The sequence below is a fragment of the Hypomesus transpacificus genome, chromosome 10 (assembly GCF_021917145.1).
Source record: "Hypomesus transpacificus isolate Combined female chromosome 10, fHypTra1, whole genome shotgun sequence".
NCBI classification, from domain to species: domain Eukaryota; kingdom Metazoa; phylum Chordata; class Actinopteri; order Osmeriformes; family Osmeridae; genus Hypomesus; species Hypomesus transpacificus.
Window position 1 is genome coordinate 5,178,807 of NC_061069.1, and position 14,876 is coordinate 5,193,682.

General features: G+C 40.1%; 2 protein-coding genes and 1 long non-coding RNA gene across 6 annotated transcripts; all 3 read left to right on the forward strand.

The window, feature by feature from the left end:
- Positions 1 to 864: 864 nt before the first annotated feature.
- tpm4b (tropomyosin 4b) lies at positions 865 to 8,849 on the forward strand. 4 transcript variants are annotated; one of them, XM_047027141.1, is made up of 9 exons: positions 865 to 1,222; positions 2,708 to 2,833; positions 6,199 to 6,332; positions 6,489 to 6,606; positions 6,752 to 6,822; positions 6,936 to 7,011; positions 7,204 to 7,266; positions 7,520 to 7,589; positions 7,832 to 8,020. In XM_047027141.1, the coding sequence occupies exons 1-9, from the start codon at positions 1,109 to 1,111 to the stop codon at positions 7,912 to 7,914; spliced, it is 855 nt and encodes a 284-aa protein (XP_046883097.1). In that variant the 5' UTR covers positions 865 to 1,108; the 3' UTR covers positions 7,915 to 8,020. The 4 variants fall into 4 exon arrangements, with proteins under 4 accessions (XP_046883097.1, XP_046883096.1, XP_046883099.1 ...); XM_047027140.1 differs by lacking the exon at positions 7,832 to 8,020 and adding an exon at positions 8,458 to 8,849 and having other exon boundaries at positions 866 to 1,222; XM_047027143.1 differs by lacking the exons at positions 865 to 1,222; positions 2,708 to 2,833 and adding an exon at positions 5,152 to 5,462.
- Positions 1,229 to 2,452, forward strand: LOC124472355. The gene is made up of 2 exons (XR_006956626.1): positions 1,229 to 2,204; positions 2,357 to 2,452. It is a non-coding gene; the product is annotated as an uncharacterized LOC124472355 (long non-coding RNA).
- Positions 8,850 to 9,118: 269 nt separating the features above from the next.
- rab8a (RAB8A, member RAS oncogene family) lies at positions 9,119 to 14,783 on the forward strand. The gene is made up of 8 exons (XM_047027144.1): positions 9,119 to 9,302; positions 10,004 to 10,064; positions 10,239 to 10,299; positions 10,655 to 10,732; positions 10,840 to 10,929; positions 11,788 to 11,853; positions 11,940 to 11,990; positions 12,188 to 14,783. The coding sequence occupies exons 1-8, from the start codon at positions 9,179 to 9,181 to the stop codon at positions 12,275 to 12,277; spliced, it is 621 nt and encodes a 206-aa protein (XP_046883100.1). The 5' UTR covers positions 9,119 to 9,178; the 3' UTR covers positions 12,278 to 14,783.
- The last annotated feature ends 93 nt before the right edge of the window (positions 14,784 to 14,876 follow it).

Genomic DNA, 14,876 nt, shown 5'->3' on the forward strand with positions numbered 1-14,876 from the left:
GCAGACAAACTGGCCCTGGGGCCAGTTTACAGTGATGTCAGGGTGTGCATCCACTGTATCTCCTCACTGTCGTATTACCTCATCGTTTCTATTCATAACTAACAAACCAAGAAAGCAACCACATATTAACTTTTGCATTATGAACTTGTTTTATTGTGGGGGAAAAGGTTAACCGATACATTCAACAGGTTAGGGTCACATCATATCACAGTGGTAACCATGAAAACCGTGATGATGAATTCACACCTAGTTTAACTCTCCTTGGTGAACAGGGTAAAATATAAGTACATTCACACTGATGGAGTCTGCAAACAGAAAGCTATTTTCTCATGTTTTCCTTGGCTGGGTCTTTTTCCATACATCTAATTTTCATACAACTGTAGACGGAAAACTATGTCCCCCTCTAACCAACACTGTTATTAACACACGTTTTGAGCATTCCACTGCACAAAGGATAGCTTAGATAAATCAAAAATCCATTCCAATGGGCAAAGCAGGAATGTTTCCTCGATTAACAGCTACTTCATTCTGAACTCTACACGCTTGACGACTCGCTTTTGTGGAGATGTGACCACTCATTGCTTTGTGACTACGATCATTCTTTTTCTCTTTTCCATGTCCAGTCTAAAAAGGAAAGAAAGGAGAAGGGGATAGACTTGGCCAGAGTCTCCAAGTACACCAAGCGTCTCCTTTGGGAGCCTTTGGTGGTTTAGATTAAGGGGGAGGAGGGGCACAGTCCTTTCTGGGGCTAGCCAGGTTGGAGGGAGTGCTTGGCGGTGAGGGGAGGAGGGGGTGGGGGTTGATGCTGGGAATGAGCTTACACCAAAGGGACTGGAGCTGGCCTCCAAAAACCTCCCAGCGAAGTTTAAAAACCACTCAGAGTTTACTGTGGGGTTTCATTCGCCCCTGCCCAGCTCCTGCTCTCAGTCTTGTTCCCTTCCTTTGCTCTCCCTCTTTTCTGAGCTGCTGCTTCACCTGCTCTGGAAAAGCCCCCGTCAGACCCCAGGAGAAGAAACAAGACTCGCTGTGCTTCTTGCTTTGAGAGCAGACCATTTACCTACCTTTCTCTTCCATTTTTTGTAGTCCCTGAAATACCCCCACAGAAACCATGGAGGCCATCAAGAAGAAGATGCAGATGCTGAAGCTGGACAAGGAGAACGCTATCGACAGGGCCGAACAGGCCGAGTCAGACAAGAAGGCAGCGGAGGACAAGTGTAAGCTGGTGAGTGGAGCTGGCAAAGGCTGGGTTGGAAAATATGTGTTTATCTACTGATATCAGTATCTATAGATGTCTATGTCGAAAGGTTTCTCTATATTAAAGATTTCTATCAATACCTGTATTAAAGATGTATATATCTGCAGATGCAGCAAAGGAAGCTTGTGCATTTGATCATATTATCAAAACATATATTTTGATTGATATCCAAGAACTAGGAAGGGATTTTAAAGTGTGGTATAAAATCATACATGAATGTTACCAACATGTGTGCCAAAATGTAGTTTAGAACGACATACCCACAAATATCTTTAAATCCAGAAAAACAAGGTTAACAAATGTCATTTACCAGGCCCTGTCAAGGATTGTCATTTATACCAGTCGACCATCACAACCAGACAGAGCATGAGATGTTTGGTGAAAGGAGGGTTACATTGATGGAGGGAACCCCACAGGGAGACACAGAAAGAGAGAAAGCCTGCCTTGGTGTTACCCACAAAGCACCCGGAGGATTAGACCTAGCAATGCTGATGGACCAGGAATAAAAACACAACTATTTCAGCTGCTGCTCTGCAGCCTGATTTGGTGTAAGTTACAAGACTCTAGGGGTCCAGCCCTTCTGACAACCACTTATCTGTCTGCTTATACTTCTGGAACATTCCAAAGCAGAAACACCACCAAACTGCTACCATGCCCATATTTAGTCAACTGCATTACGGCTGTAAGCTATCATGTCACATTTAATTATTGAATATATATGTTGATGTCTGTTTATGATGCATCTTCTTGAACAGCAAGGAAGGTCATGTAAACAGACAATTTTATTAATCCAAACTTTTGTTATTTCTGGGAGATGACAGCACAATGAAGGCATGAGTGGTATGTCAGAAAGCAAGGGGAGGGGTGTGTGAAGTGTGGACAAGCAGGAATCAACATTAAAGCAACTGGAAGAAATCCTTCTAAGATTCTAATTCTCCTTGTCAAAAATGTGAATACGCAAGTAATGGTTGTCACTTGCACCACAGCACCCACACAACACCAACAGCCATTTTTTACATTTTGAGATAGTCTGGAGGATTATGTGAACTTCTTGTTTGGATGGCACGAATCAAATAGGCCTTTTTCTTCATCATCCCAAAGAAAGTTGTTGGTGGGCCACTACAATAAACAGCACCATTTCCCTTTCGACCATTCATCAATGAACGTTATGAAGATGCCAGGTAGAGTTGAATCAAAGAATAAAAGAGGAAATAAAATCCACGTATCAAACTTTAAATAGCTTACTGTATTACGGTAAGAGGTTCCAAAGTTCATTGGATACCTGGAGGCATCCGCACAAGTTCACAAAGCATTTAGGTGATTTTAAACCCTTTTGATACTGAAACCATGGAATCACTTTCTGAAATGTAAACACTTCAAGGAGAGAAAAAGAGTTTAGTTTCTCTCTCGAATCCCTTTCCTGACCCTCTACTTTGGTTGTATGTTGTCCAGCTGGAGGACGAGCTCCTGGGCCTGCAGAAGAAGCTCAAGGGCACAGAGGACGAGCTGGACAAGTATTCGGAGGCTCTGAAGGACGCACAAGAGAAGCTGGAACTGTCTGAAAAGAAGGCAACTGACGTAAGTTAATACATACTAGAGCAGTGGTGTAGTCCAGTATGAAGTACTGTACATAATGTCAATTCACCAAGCACCGTCCTCCCCCCACCCATGTATCATCACTCATTTTCTAGTGAGCATGTAAGAAATAGTAATGGGCATACAGCATATAAAGTACATTTTCACTTTCAATGTCACTTGTGTACAACATTCAAGACAACATTCCCGACAAATTCCAAGGGGCGATTGACTAAGATTTGTTCATTTAAATGTCCTTTTCTTTGATGCCCAGAAAATGTTTCTGTTGCAACTAACTACAACCAAAATAAACTATACCCTGACACTCTTCAGTTTTTCATAGATGGGATTAGCACCTATTGAATTGTGGATTAATTAGAAATAGATCTGAACTGTCATCTTTGTAAATAACTAAAAACGTTCCCAAATCTTCCATAGACAACAAGTTATACAATACTACTGTGTATATGCATATATTGATCTCTCTATTGACCTTTGAACTATGGAAAAAGAATACCAGAAACAATACTGTAGAAAGAATAGATTCATTAACAGATCTAGTGGATGCAACTGTATACTTTTTAACATGTATGGATTCAGTTGTGAATCAAGCTCACAGGCTTGTACAATGGGATATTTTTCAGTAGAAAGACAAGAGTTGGCTAGGTGTGTGGCAGTACAGGAATCTGAGGAATCTCAGGAATTTGGCTAAAACAAACAGGGAGACCGCGCACACTCCGGTGTCTAATGAAACCAATGCTTGTGGTGTTTCTGGTGAAAATATCACAGACACTCACACACACAAACCTCTTTGTTCTGTTCTAATTCAGAAAACTTTAAACTGAAGCTATAGAATGACAAGAAACCAAAAGGCTATGATGGACCATGTCGGCTATGATGGATGATCTTGTTAAACCAGACCATGCATACTCGGCAAAGATCAAACTCGCACAGACTCCCTTTTCTACAAAGACCACAGTAGACATCAAACTCTCCTCAAACTCTCTCTTTCTCTTTGGGTTTTAATAGGACCTGACAGATCTGGGTACAGTGCATGTGTAGAGATAGTTAGATCCGGTTTGAGATCTGACTGCATTCCCTTAAAACATTCAGCCTCATGCGGAACTCGAGTTTCGTCTCTGGCTGAGAGTAGATCTAATCACTGATGGACTAGATTCAACCTAAAGCTCCATGATTGAAGGCTTTCCAACTGTAGTCCTCTCAAAGGGCTGTTGAAGATGATTTAAGTATTTGTGTTCTGCTATATCTCAATGTTTAGGCAGACTAGGAAATGGACTGGACAAAAAAGTAACAGTTCATAAAAAACAATCTGTCACTTGATCTCAATTCATTAGGCCGTAATTTATGGATTTCACATCATAGAAATCCTTAGATGTTTGCCTGTATGAATAGATACTGGGATAATACATTTAATCTCATGACATTTTTGTACAGTGTATTACAGTCATGTGTATCTGCCCACAAGGTGACAATAAATAGCATATTATTCATTACATGCAACATCCAAGCAATATTACCTGACGTTGGCTTTATTACGAGGGTGATTTTGTATATTTTCATTCAAATATATATTTACATTTACATTTATGCATTTAGCAGACGCTTTTATCCAAAGCGACTTCCAAGAGAGTTTTACAAAAGTGCATAGGTCACTGATCAAAACAACGAGATAGCCCCAAACATTGCGGGTAGCCAAACATGAAGCATACATTGTGAAACCAAATGAGTCCCGAAGGGAACAACAATAAGAGCATGTAGTTAGACAAGTTACAATTAGTTAGCGTTTAATTAGACAAGCTACAAGTCATATATCATCTGTGATTCATTTCATTAGCATGTTTTGATGCTTAAAAATGGGTTGTGACATATCTTCATGCTAACACATTCAGATATTATAGAGGAAATAGGGAGCTCTCAAGGAATGTGTTACAGTTCATTCTCTGCTGATCATGTCAGCAACTAAATCAATTTACATTCCAGTTGTGTGAGAACCAGGCACTACATGCATCTGGATGACAAAGCAAGTAATAGAAACTGGCCTTTTTTCCTTCATATTTTCTTATCAAATGTACCCTACTTTATGTGCACATAGAAATTACTGTATTACACAACTACACAGACAAACGTGGGCCATACACCTTTCACATTCCATATATGTCCTGAAAAGAAGAACCAGGAAGGAATTTCAGTCTTGCTGAAAAACCTCCCCCTCTGTAATTGTGATGTCATCTGGGACCGACTTCTTCCCAGGATTGGAGGACCTGCCCATAAATTTCCTGAAAACTCCCAGCCCATTTACTTTGCTAAAGTAATCTACTTCCTTGAAGTCTTCACTTATCTTGTTGGCTACCATTGGAAGTTCTTTCACTTCATAAACTCACTGATTTGTTTGACTGAATTAATTTTCGTTGTAGTTAACATTTTGTGGCTTAAACTTTTTTTTATATATCAAAGTAGTAGCCTACTTTTTGGGGGGTAGACTTTAAACTTGAATTCAATGGAAGCGATTAAACGGAAAATCCAAGCTCTTCAACAACAAGCAGATGATGCCGAGGACCAAGCATTAATTTTACAGAGAGAGCTGGAAAGAGAGCGAGAACAGCGCGAAAGTGTGAGAAACCCAAAATGCATGCTTTTGTACTTGTAAACTTAGACAAGGGACCGAGTAACACTTTTGGACGTTTGACGATAAGTACAGTAGGCCTACGTCGTTAATCATGCATATAAAACGCAAACTCTGTAGGTCTGACCGTAGTCCAATGGGTGGGTGCCTCTTGTGGCGCCTAGATATTTTACCATTTTACGTAAAGTCTACGTTGGAAATTAGAGACAGTAAATCATTTGAAACTCATCTAAAGACCTGATCGTGTGGGCTTTCAATTTGTTGTTGTTTTGTATTGACATTTTACATTCTTTGACAGTTGTGGTGCTTTGCTGCCAAAGCACGAGAAAATGTGGTCTAAGGTCGAGAAGTTTGTAACATAGTATTTATTTTGCACCGGAAAAAGGGAGCAGACATACTATCTACAAATTTGGCAGATGACAAGACTCACAGGAAGTCCGATGAATTGCACTATGATAACCTTAATTCAGGCTTTGTTCAAAATCTCCTTGGGGTATACCGTTCACTTATGAAATGTTTCTAAAGTTCCTAAGCCACTTGTATTCTACTAAATCGACACTAACAGTACCTTTGATTAAATGAATACAAATTATTCAATTACTTATTTCATAGTATACTTTTCACAAAAAGTGTACTATGAAAACATTACACAAGCTGTGGATGTGCATCCTTGACATTCACTTAAATCAGCCCTTGAATCCCCAACTTCTCTTCAACCCCACAGGCTGAAGGGGATGTGGCGGCTCTGAACCGTAGGATCCAGCTGGTGGAGGAGGAGTTGGACCGGGCCCAGGAGAGACTGGCCACAGCGCTGCAGAAACTAGAAGAGGCTGAGAAAGCAGTGGACGAAAGCGACAGGTCAGAAAGGGCCAAGGAGTCCCAACTGGGATCAGTGTGCTGGTTTGCTCAAAATCAAAAAGATGCTCCCTAAAACAACTTTGTTATTTGTCATTTCATAGTTCCGTAGACTATCGTGCTTCTTGTTGACCCTGTGTGATTTATATTTTTCATCAGAGGCATGAAGGTTATTGAGAACAGAGCAACAAAGGACGAGGAGAAAATGGAGATCCAGGAGATGCAACTGAAGGAAGCAAAGCACATCGCAGAGGAGGCGGACCGCAAATACGAAGAGGTAGAGCACACCAAAAATGCACAGTACTCATGCGCAGAGAGAAACCACTCAACAGATCAATGAGTAAACATTACAACCATGATTATTTAATAATGATGTGGTTGTCAAAGAGATCCCATTTCAGTTATGAGGTGCTTCTTCATAGGTTGCCCGCAAGCTGGTCATCTTGGAGGGGGAGCTAGAGAGGGCGGAGGAAAGGGCTGAAATTTCTGAACTGTAAGTGAAGTATCGATAATCATGACACTTTGTATCTGTCATTACCGTCCCTGTTCACCCGAACAGGAGATAATCTGTCAGAATTTTTCTGGTTCTGCTCACTTGTCACACAGGAAATGTGGCGATATGGAAGAGGAACTGAAGAATGTTACCAACAATCTGAAGTCTCTGGAGGCTCAGTCTGACAAGGCCAGTATTAAATTGCACTAACATTTACTTTTAAGTATATTTACAATGGTGAACAATGTTATGCATTACTTTTCAAAGAATGTACTGTTTTTCATTATTATATCTTCAGAAAGATGTGTCTAAATGGCATTGGTCCATTTATAGTTCAGCATTTAACCATCCTTTAAATAAGCTATTACTTTGTCTCTGCAGTACTCTGAAAAAGAAGACAAATATGAAGAGGAGATCAAGGTGCTCGGTGATAAACTGAAAGAAGTAAGGACAAATGAGTTTCAGATTGACGTCACGTCCGTCGGCTGGCAGTCTTTTGTTGTTTTGCAGTTACTTAACTAAAATGTGTGGGCTTTGAATACCTAAAGCTATGGGGCAGGCAATGTGACATTGCACACAACCTGCGACCCCCCCCCCACACACGCACACACACAACATGCACACACACACAGTAGACCCATGCAAGACTATATAGTACAATATACAACACTTCATTAGCTCCATGCTCTTCCTGTAGGCGGAGACCCGTGCAGAGTTTGCAGAAAGGACTGTGGCAAAACTGGAAAAGACTATAGATGACTTGGAAGGTAAACTTGTCACACCTTCTGACTTCCTCTTAACTTTTTTACTTCTTGTGTTTCGAAATAGGCAGATAACTATTTTCAGAAAACCCCATTTATCTTCTCATTGATGATCTCTGATAACGCTTTTTTCCCCTCTTGTCTTTCGGTTTCTCTCTTCCTATCCCCTGCTTGGTCTCTGCTGTTTCCTCTGCTTCTGTGGCCCCTCTATCTACAACCTCTCTGACCCGTTGGCCTCTGACCTTCAGATGAACTGTATGCTCAGAAGCTGAAATACAAGGCTATTAGCGAGGAGCTGGACCATGCCCTTAATGATATGAATACCTTGTAGATGACCTTTCAACCTTCATCTGTCACGTTACTCTTTTCCTCTCCCTGCACTTTTCATTTTCTCTTTTCTGTGAAAACAAAAGCTTTAATAAATTCTTCCTGCTCTATTTGGTTCTACTCTTCTGACCTTTTTACTCCTACTCATCTTGCATCTTAAATTGAGAAAATCTATATAAAAGCAATTCATGTTTTGAACACACACTGTTGCAATGACAAACACTACAGATTCAAACAATAAATAGCAGTCATATTGTTTGAGTCAATGTCTGTCAACACAAAACCTTGAAAATTAGTTTAGTTACCAACCAACAAAAGTGCTATTACATATGTTGGATGCTACTGTGCTGTATTTTTACAGACCTCTACATATTGGGTAGACCAGGCATGATATGCTTGTCACTTTGGTGCAACATGCTGACTATTGTACTATGCCACGTCCACCTAGGCCAATGAGGTCTGTAAATATTTGGTTTAGTGAGATAGTGGCGTTATACCACAACTCAGATCCATGTCATGTGAAATCTGTATTCAACTTACATTACAGAACATCTATCCAGTGCAAAAGAGGAAAATTTGGGGATGCAACAAGTCCTGGACCAAACTCTACAAGAGCTAAATAGTTTGTAACAAAGAAGAATTAAAGGAAATTGTGTTTCAAGACCAAAGAAGAATCAAAATTCTATGAAGAAAACATTCCATTAAGTTTTTTCAACCACTAGTTGCAATGGATTCCTCACTACCCTGATTAATATCTTGATTCTAATATTCACACCATCTTTTTGTTATTTATGTTTTTGATGTACTTTTCCCAATGCATAAGAAGGCCCAAGCAGAAGTATAATGTCATACCAATAGTTTAAAACAATGCAGGATTCAGCATTTCAAAATTGTGTTGGAAATTCTGTATAAATTAAACAGCTGAGAGTCTTATTTGTATATATGGTGTGAAAGTATTTGAAAATGTGTTTGACTTTACATTTTATAGGCCTTTTTCATTATACCTTCATTACACTCTGTTTCTAAATATAACAATTGTACTGTTCAGTTGGCTGACAGAAAACATAAGAAGTGTGGTGTGTAACCGTTTTGAACAGTGTTAACATGTATTTACTGCAATACAATGAAGACATTTATTTAGAGTAAGAAACGACACATCCCACTGTGTGCTGCTGATGCCATGACCTCAGGGTGACAGGCAGGCAACGTCACTATTGGTAGCACCGCGGTACAGCGCTTTGCCGGGCGGGATTTCCGCAATATCAAGTATGGCGAAGACATACGATTATTTGTTTAAATTACTCTTAATTGGGGATTCCGGGGTCGGAAAAACCTGTGTTCTGTTCAGATTCTCAGAAGATGCATTCAACTCAACATTCATCTCGACGATAGGTATGACTTTATTGTGATTTTCTAGCCATCCATGTGTTTTCACAACGTTGAAGGTATGTTGAGGCTAAGCTAGTGTTAGCAGCTAACCTCAGCTAGCTTAGGCTAACGTTTTACTTAGCCGGCAATGATTATGCTAAATGAGTTGACAATATGTAACATTATAGCCAACAATAACAGCAATTTGTATATCTATATCCGTAGATGGTAGCTAGCCTGCAGGCTACCATATCAAATGCATGACCAAACGGATTTACAAACTATTACATTCTCAATAAGAACATCTATGCTAGCGCCACATTATTCTAGCTTGTTACTAGCTAGCTAAAATGGCCAGGTAGTTTCTGTCAAACATGAGAAGGCTATTTCCTGTATTACTGAAGATGTGTTAACAAGGTAACTGGCTCCGTAGTTAGCAAGTATCTATTTCGATTGTTCTTAGCTAGACTAACTCCAATTGGCTAGATACAGTCAAATAATAAATGTGTGGTGTAAACTAAGAAGGACTTAACATTAATACTGGCCGTGCTACTGTAACGAGCAAGTTCTCTTCCTGACTTGGCAGCCTAGCGTGCTAGCATTGCTATTTAGCGTGCTTGTTCTTATCTTCAATAAGATGATCCAGGTAAGTACCCAGTGAACTAACCTGACTTGACCATCATTTTGGTAAACTCACATGCAAATTTACTGTCTTTGTACGACAGGCATTGACTTCAAGATTAGGACGATAGAACTAGACGGGAAGAAGATAAAGTTGCAGATATGGTACGTTGATGTTTCCTCTGCCTGTTGTCTACACAGCGCTGTACTGTTTGGCCAACATTCATTCTGTCCTTATATAAGTTGTTTAAAGTGAGCAATCTGAGTGTGCACGTCCTGAACGTCAGCAACTATCCTGTGAAAAGTGAACCTCCTGTTCACCTTTCTTGTGTCTTGCAGGGACACAGCTGGCCAGGAACGTTTCCGAACAATCACAACGGCGTACTACAGAGGAGCAATGGTAGGTGAATGTAAATGTATTCGTCTTGTACACTGGAATCCAATTGGAAATGTTAAACTTTCTTAATAACTACACATTGATGAGGGCTTTGGAGAGGGCAGCCATGCAATGGTAATATACAATTGCTCAGTTGCAATTTTTTGTTTTTACAAATAATGTAAATATAATTGTATTAATTTAGAAGATGCTTTTACCCAAAGTTGTGTACAGTACTGGGGGGGGTCATTTGAAACTGCTAGTTCTTGATCTGCAATCAAATGCTCTAACCACTGAGCTATACTCTCCCTCCCTGGTCACTCAGTGACCCTGTGACTTCTTCAGACTCAATAATGTGTTAATATATTTTTCATTACAGGGTATTATGCTAGTCTATGACATCACAAATGAGAAGTCCTTTGAAAACATCAAGAACTGGATAAGGAACATAGAGGAGGTAAGTTTCCTAGTGTGTGCAGCACAGGCAGAGCAGTGTGTCACGAGACTGTCAACCAACCAAGAGCCTGTAGCTAACATGTAGGCTCTCTACTAATAATCTTTTAGCATGCATCAGCAGATGTGGAGAAGATGGTCCTTGGGAACAAATGTGACATCAATGACAAGCGGCAAGTGTCCAAAGATAGAGGAGAGAAGGTGAGGCCTGCATATATATATATATTAGTGCTGTCAGTTTAACGCGTTATTAACGGCGTTAACGCAAACCCAAATTAACGGCGTAAATTTTTTTATCGCGCGATTAACGCTCTTTTTGGCCTAGCAAACTTTTTTTTTCACATGCTGTTGCAACAACTACCGAAGTTAGAAAAACTACAACACCACACCGGATCTAGCTAGACCGGACACAAAACAACAGGCACGCCACACACTTGTTTGGCTTGCGATCCGGCTAAAGCGTAGTAGCAGAGCCCGTTTACGGATATGAGACATTCTCTGGTAGTAGGTTAACTTTACGTTTTGAGTGGATGGCGAGCGCGAGACGCCGAAATGGATGCCAATAAGATTCTGAATGGAAAGTTTACTTTTAAAAAGTTGCCAAATGGTTCCATTGACAAGACCAAAGTGATCTGTGTGTTTTGTCGTTGTAAAATGAGCTATCATTGCAGCACGTCCAGTCTGAAATACCACTTGATGGCCAAGCACACAGATGATGCAAATATTCCGCCCCTTAGTCAAAGCCAGGCGATTGCAATGTTGTTTTCAATAACAAAAAATATGTGCACGAAGCAATCCGAACCACTTTTCCATGTTGATAAGAGCATTAAAATTTGAAAAAAGAATGGGACAAAAAGAAATCAAGGGACATTTAGAATAGATAGAAATAGAAATGTGCGATTAATTGTGATTAATCGCGAGTTAACTATGACATTAATGCGATTAATCGCGATTAAATATTTTAATCGTTTGACAGCACTAATATATATATATATATATGTCAACTTCACAGCAGAAATGGCTTTGGTGAATTTAAACGCTGTGTATTCTCTTCCTCAGCTGGCACTAGAGTTTGGCATCAAATTCATGGAGACTAGTGCAAAGGCCAATATCAATGTGGAAAATGTGAGTAAGGCAAATGCAACACTGAGCTTCAAGGTACTACCAAATAATGACACATGGTTAACTTCGCTTCCTTTGTTTGTTTGTAGTCTTTCCTGACACTCGCCCGAGACATCAAATCAAAAATGGACACAAAATTGGTAAGCTACGCGTCATCATATTTGAGTGTATTAATTAAACCTTTTGAAGCTGCCTGTCCTAGTGCCAAACAGACAAAATAATCAAAAGTTCTTCAACCAGTGGAGTTTCTTGTGTGAGTGTCTGGACTGTGTGTATGGCCAGACTAGCTCTACTGTTGTTAGTGACTCGTGGCCCTATGTCTGTTTCTGTGTCCCAGGAGGGAAACAGTCCACAGGGCAGCAGTCATGGAGTGAAGATCTCAGAGCCCCAGAAGAAGACCAGCTTCTTCCGCTGTGCCCTACTGTGAGCAGAAGCCCAAGGCCTTAGTTGCAGTTACTTCTAATGTCCCCCAGAAGGCTGTCTGTGAACCATCTTCCCCTCCTCTCATCTCCTCACCAAGGATCACCCTCTAGGGCTGGTCATCTGGACTGTGCTTGCCATGCTTGCACTCTCCTTTTGCCCCCCTTTTTTCCCTGCCTCCCCCGCCTATCCTCCCAAGTCCGTCAAGCAACAAACTCCAGGACAGGGGACCGATCAACATAGATCAGAATGTTTTTTTTTTAAGCACATTTTCCCCCCACTTACAAAAGACTTTCACCATGGTTTGGGTCCAGTACAGTTATTCAGTATCACCCAGAAGGTAGGCTCTTCCTTCCATATCTAGTCTCCATTAAGCAACATGTACTTTAGTTTTTTACTCACTGAATCTGGTTGCACAGCTGCCAAAGGTGGAGCCCAATATTGAAGGTATAATCATGAATAACCTCTGATGATTAATATTGAGAATATAGTGTGATACAAAACAGTTTCTATTCGTCTTGTTCTTGAAAACACGGCAATAAACTAGAGACCGATTAGCTTTTAGTTGGCGCTGAATCAGAGTTGTAAAACGTATGGAGATAGCCTAGAGTACACGTTAACACAACAATCCATCAAAACAATTTGATTATGCAGTAATACTTGTTTTATTTTATTGGTTTATGCATTTGCCATTCTGTTTTGCTTACATCATGTCCATAGACAATCATTGAGATTGAATGCGTAGACATTTCAGTAGGGACATTGTCTATCCTTGGACATTGTGCCTACTCTACTGTATGCTTTCTACAAGTATTGTGTGGTCTGTGGACTAGTTGCCCCTGTCATGGCATTGGAGACTAGTCCTCTGTTAAGGTCAGACCTGAAACCTTCAAGCTGGGGGATATTTTCAGCTCCAGTATGTGGTGTTTTGCTTTGGGTATTCTATAGTTCAACAAGTGACCCAGAGTATTCAGCTGGGAAAGAAAGATGACACGTTGTGTTTGACATGGTTTCAGACTCATCCATGGCATATATATATAATGTTAATCTGCTCTGATTCAAGGCCTGGCTATATGACGTTTCTGGTTGCAGCTATAAGAAGTGTATGCTGTCAGCACCTAAGTTGTAGTGTGAACAAGCTCCCCTTCTACTCATGCAATCCCTTGCACTTTACCAGTTACCTGTGTTTTGTGTGTAGTCTGTGCCAAGTGATAGATTGCAATATGAACATATTACACTTGAGTATGCTACAACATTTACAATTCATTGGATCATCGTAAATCAACATATATTTAACATAACGTGGATAAAGTTATTTTCAACCCCACATCTCTTTTCCAACGAACTTCCTTCTACCTTGCTCCACCCTCATGGAACCAGCAAGTGGAGATGTCTTCCAAGTTACTGTGGTAGACGTGCAAAAGTACTTATTTATGTGTTTGAGGCTTTTGTGTTTCCTCTCCGTGCTACTGCCCTGCCAAATTGTAGTATATTCTCGATGTGACCATTTCTTGGCTTATGATGAAGCCACTCAATACTTTTGTGTGATCATGGTCAGTCATTTTGTGGTCAGTCCCTTGTATGACAGCTAGGTGGCGCACCTGACTGCTAAAGAACTTTGTTCCGACACCAAGCAAATGTTTCTTGTGTACTCAAACCTTACACTGAAAAAGTAGTGCGTGTTTTTCCTTGATTCCCCCAGAGATGCAAGCAAAAGAGAGTGGATATGTATGGTGTAGACATTTGAACTGAACTTGCATTTTGTATGAATACAGCAGCTGGCCCGACATACTATCCTCTATTCTGTAATTTCTACTTTTTTTCCCCCCCATTTGTGTTTGAAAATAAATGTATTTTATTTTACAACATGCACAACAGAGGGGATCATCTTTGCTAGCCTGCACCATTCAATAGCTGTCAGAACCTCATGAGTACTGCGCCATGACCATTTGTCTTAATGACCAATACTCAATCTCTTCCATTTGAGCTATGCATTGTGAAATCTGGACCTCTGTGTTTTGTTGTGTGATTGTATTGTTATTTGGAATTGTTTTGTGTGTGTGTGTGTAGGACAACATGCCATTTGTATCATCGTCTCGTATCATATCAATGGTGTGTTAGTAGGATGAGTGTCCCTATTTGGCTTCTTTGCATTGAGCTAAGAACATGATATCCCATCCGACATTTGTGGAATTTGGTGTTTTCAACGGTTAGCCAAGTCTCCGTGTTACTGCAGACTGCTGTGGAGCTAGGCACAAGAATGACAGCGTTAAGTATAAGGAACAGACATGGATGGGAGTTGTTTGAAACTTTTCAAACTAAAACGTTTGAAACTTAATCATTCCCCATAATTTCTTTGTTTTGTTTTCAAGAATTTCTTTTTTTTATGATTATTATTTTTCTTTTCAGTCAATGCAAATTATTCACTTTTTTAAATTACGACAAATTAATTATGTTGTCTTTTGTGTGAGGTACACAGGGGAAAAAAAATTAAATAAAATCTTCAAGGAAAACAATCTGTTGTAAATATCAGTTTAAAAGAGATGTACTGTACTTTCTAAAAATCATATGGAAAAATGATCTACAGTTTGTAGATGTCTGTACTT

What these genes read in the sequence shown, in the direction of transcription:
- tpm4b (XM_047027141.1), top strand. Translation starts at nt 1,109, where the DNA reads ATGGAGGCCATCAAGAAGAAGATGCAGATGCTGAAGCTGGACAAGGAG. An exon ending in CTGAAAAGAAGGCAACTGAC is followed by an intron (nt 2,834 to 6,198) that starts GTAAGTTAATAC and finishes TCAACCCCACAG; the next exon opens with GCTGAAGGGGATGTGGCGGC. An exon ending in AGGGCTGAAATTTCTGAACT is followed by an intron (nt 6,823 to 6,935) that starts GTAAGTGAAGTA and finishes CTTGTCACACAG; the next exon opens with GAAATGTGGCGATATGGAAG.
- rab8a (XM_047027144.1), top strand. Translation starts at nt 9,179, where the DNA reads ATGGCGAAGACATACGATTATTTGTTTAAATTACTCTTAATTGGGGAT. An exon ending in CGTACTACAGAGGAGCAATG is followed by an intron (nt 10,300 to 10,654) that starts GTAGGTGAATGT and finishes TTTTCATTACAG; the next exon opens with GGTATTATGCTAGTCTATGA. An exon ending in CCAATATCAATGTGGAAAAT is followed by an intron (nt 11,854 to 11,939) that starts GTGAGTAAGGCA and finishes GTTTGTTTGTAG; the next exon opens with TCTTTCCTGACACTCGCCCG.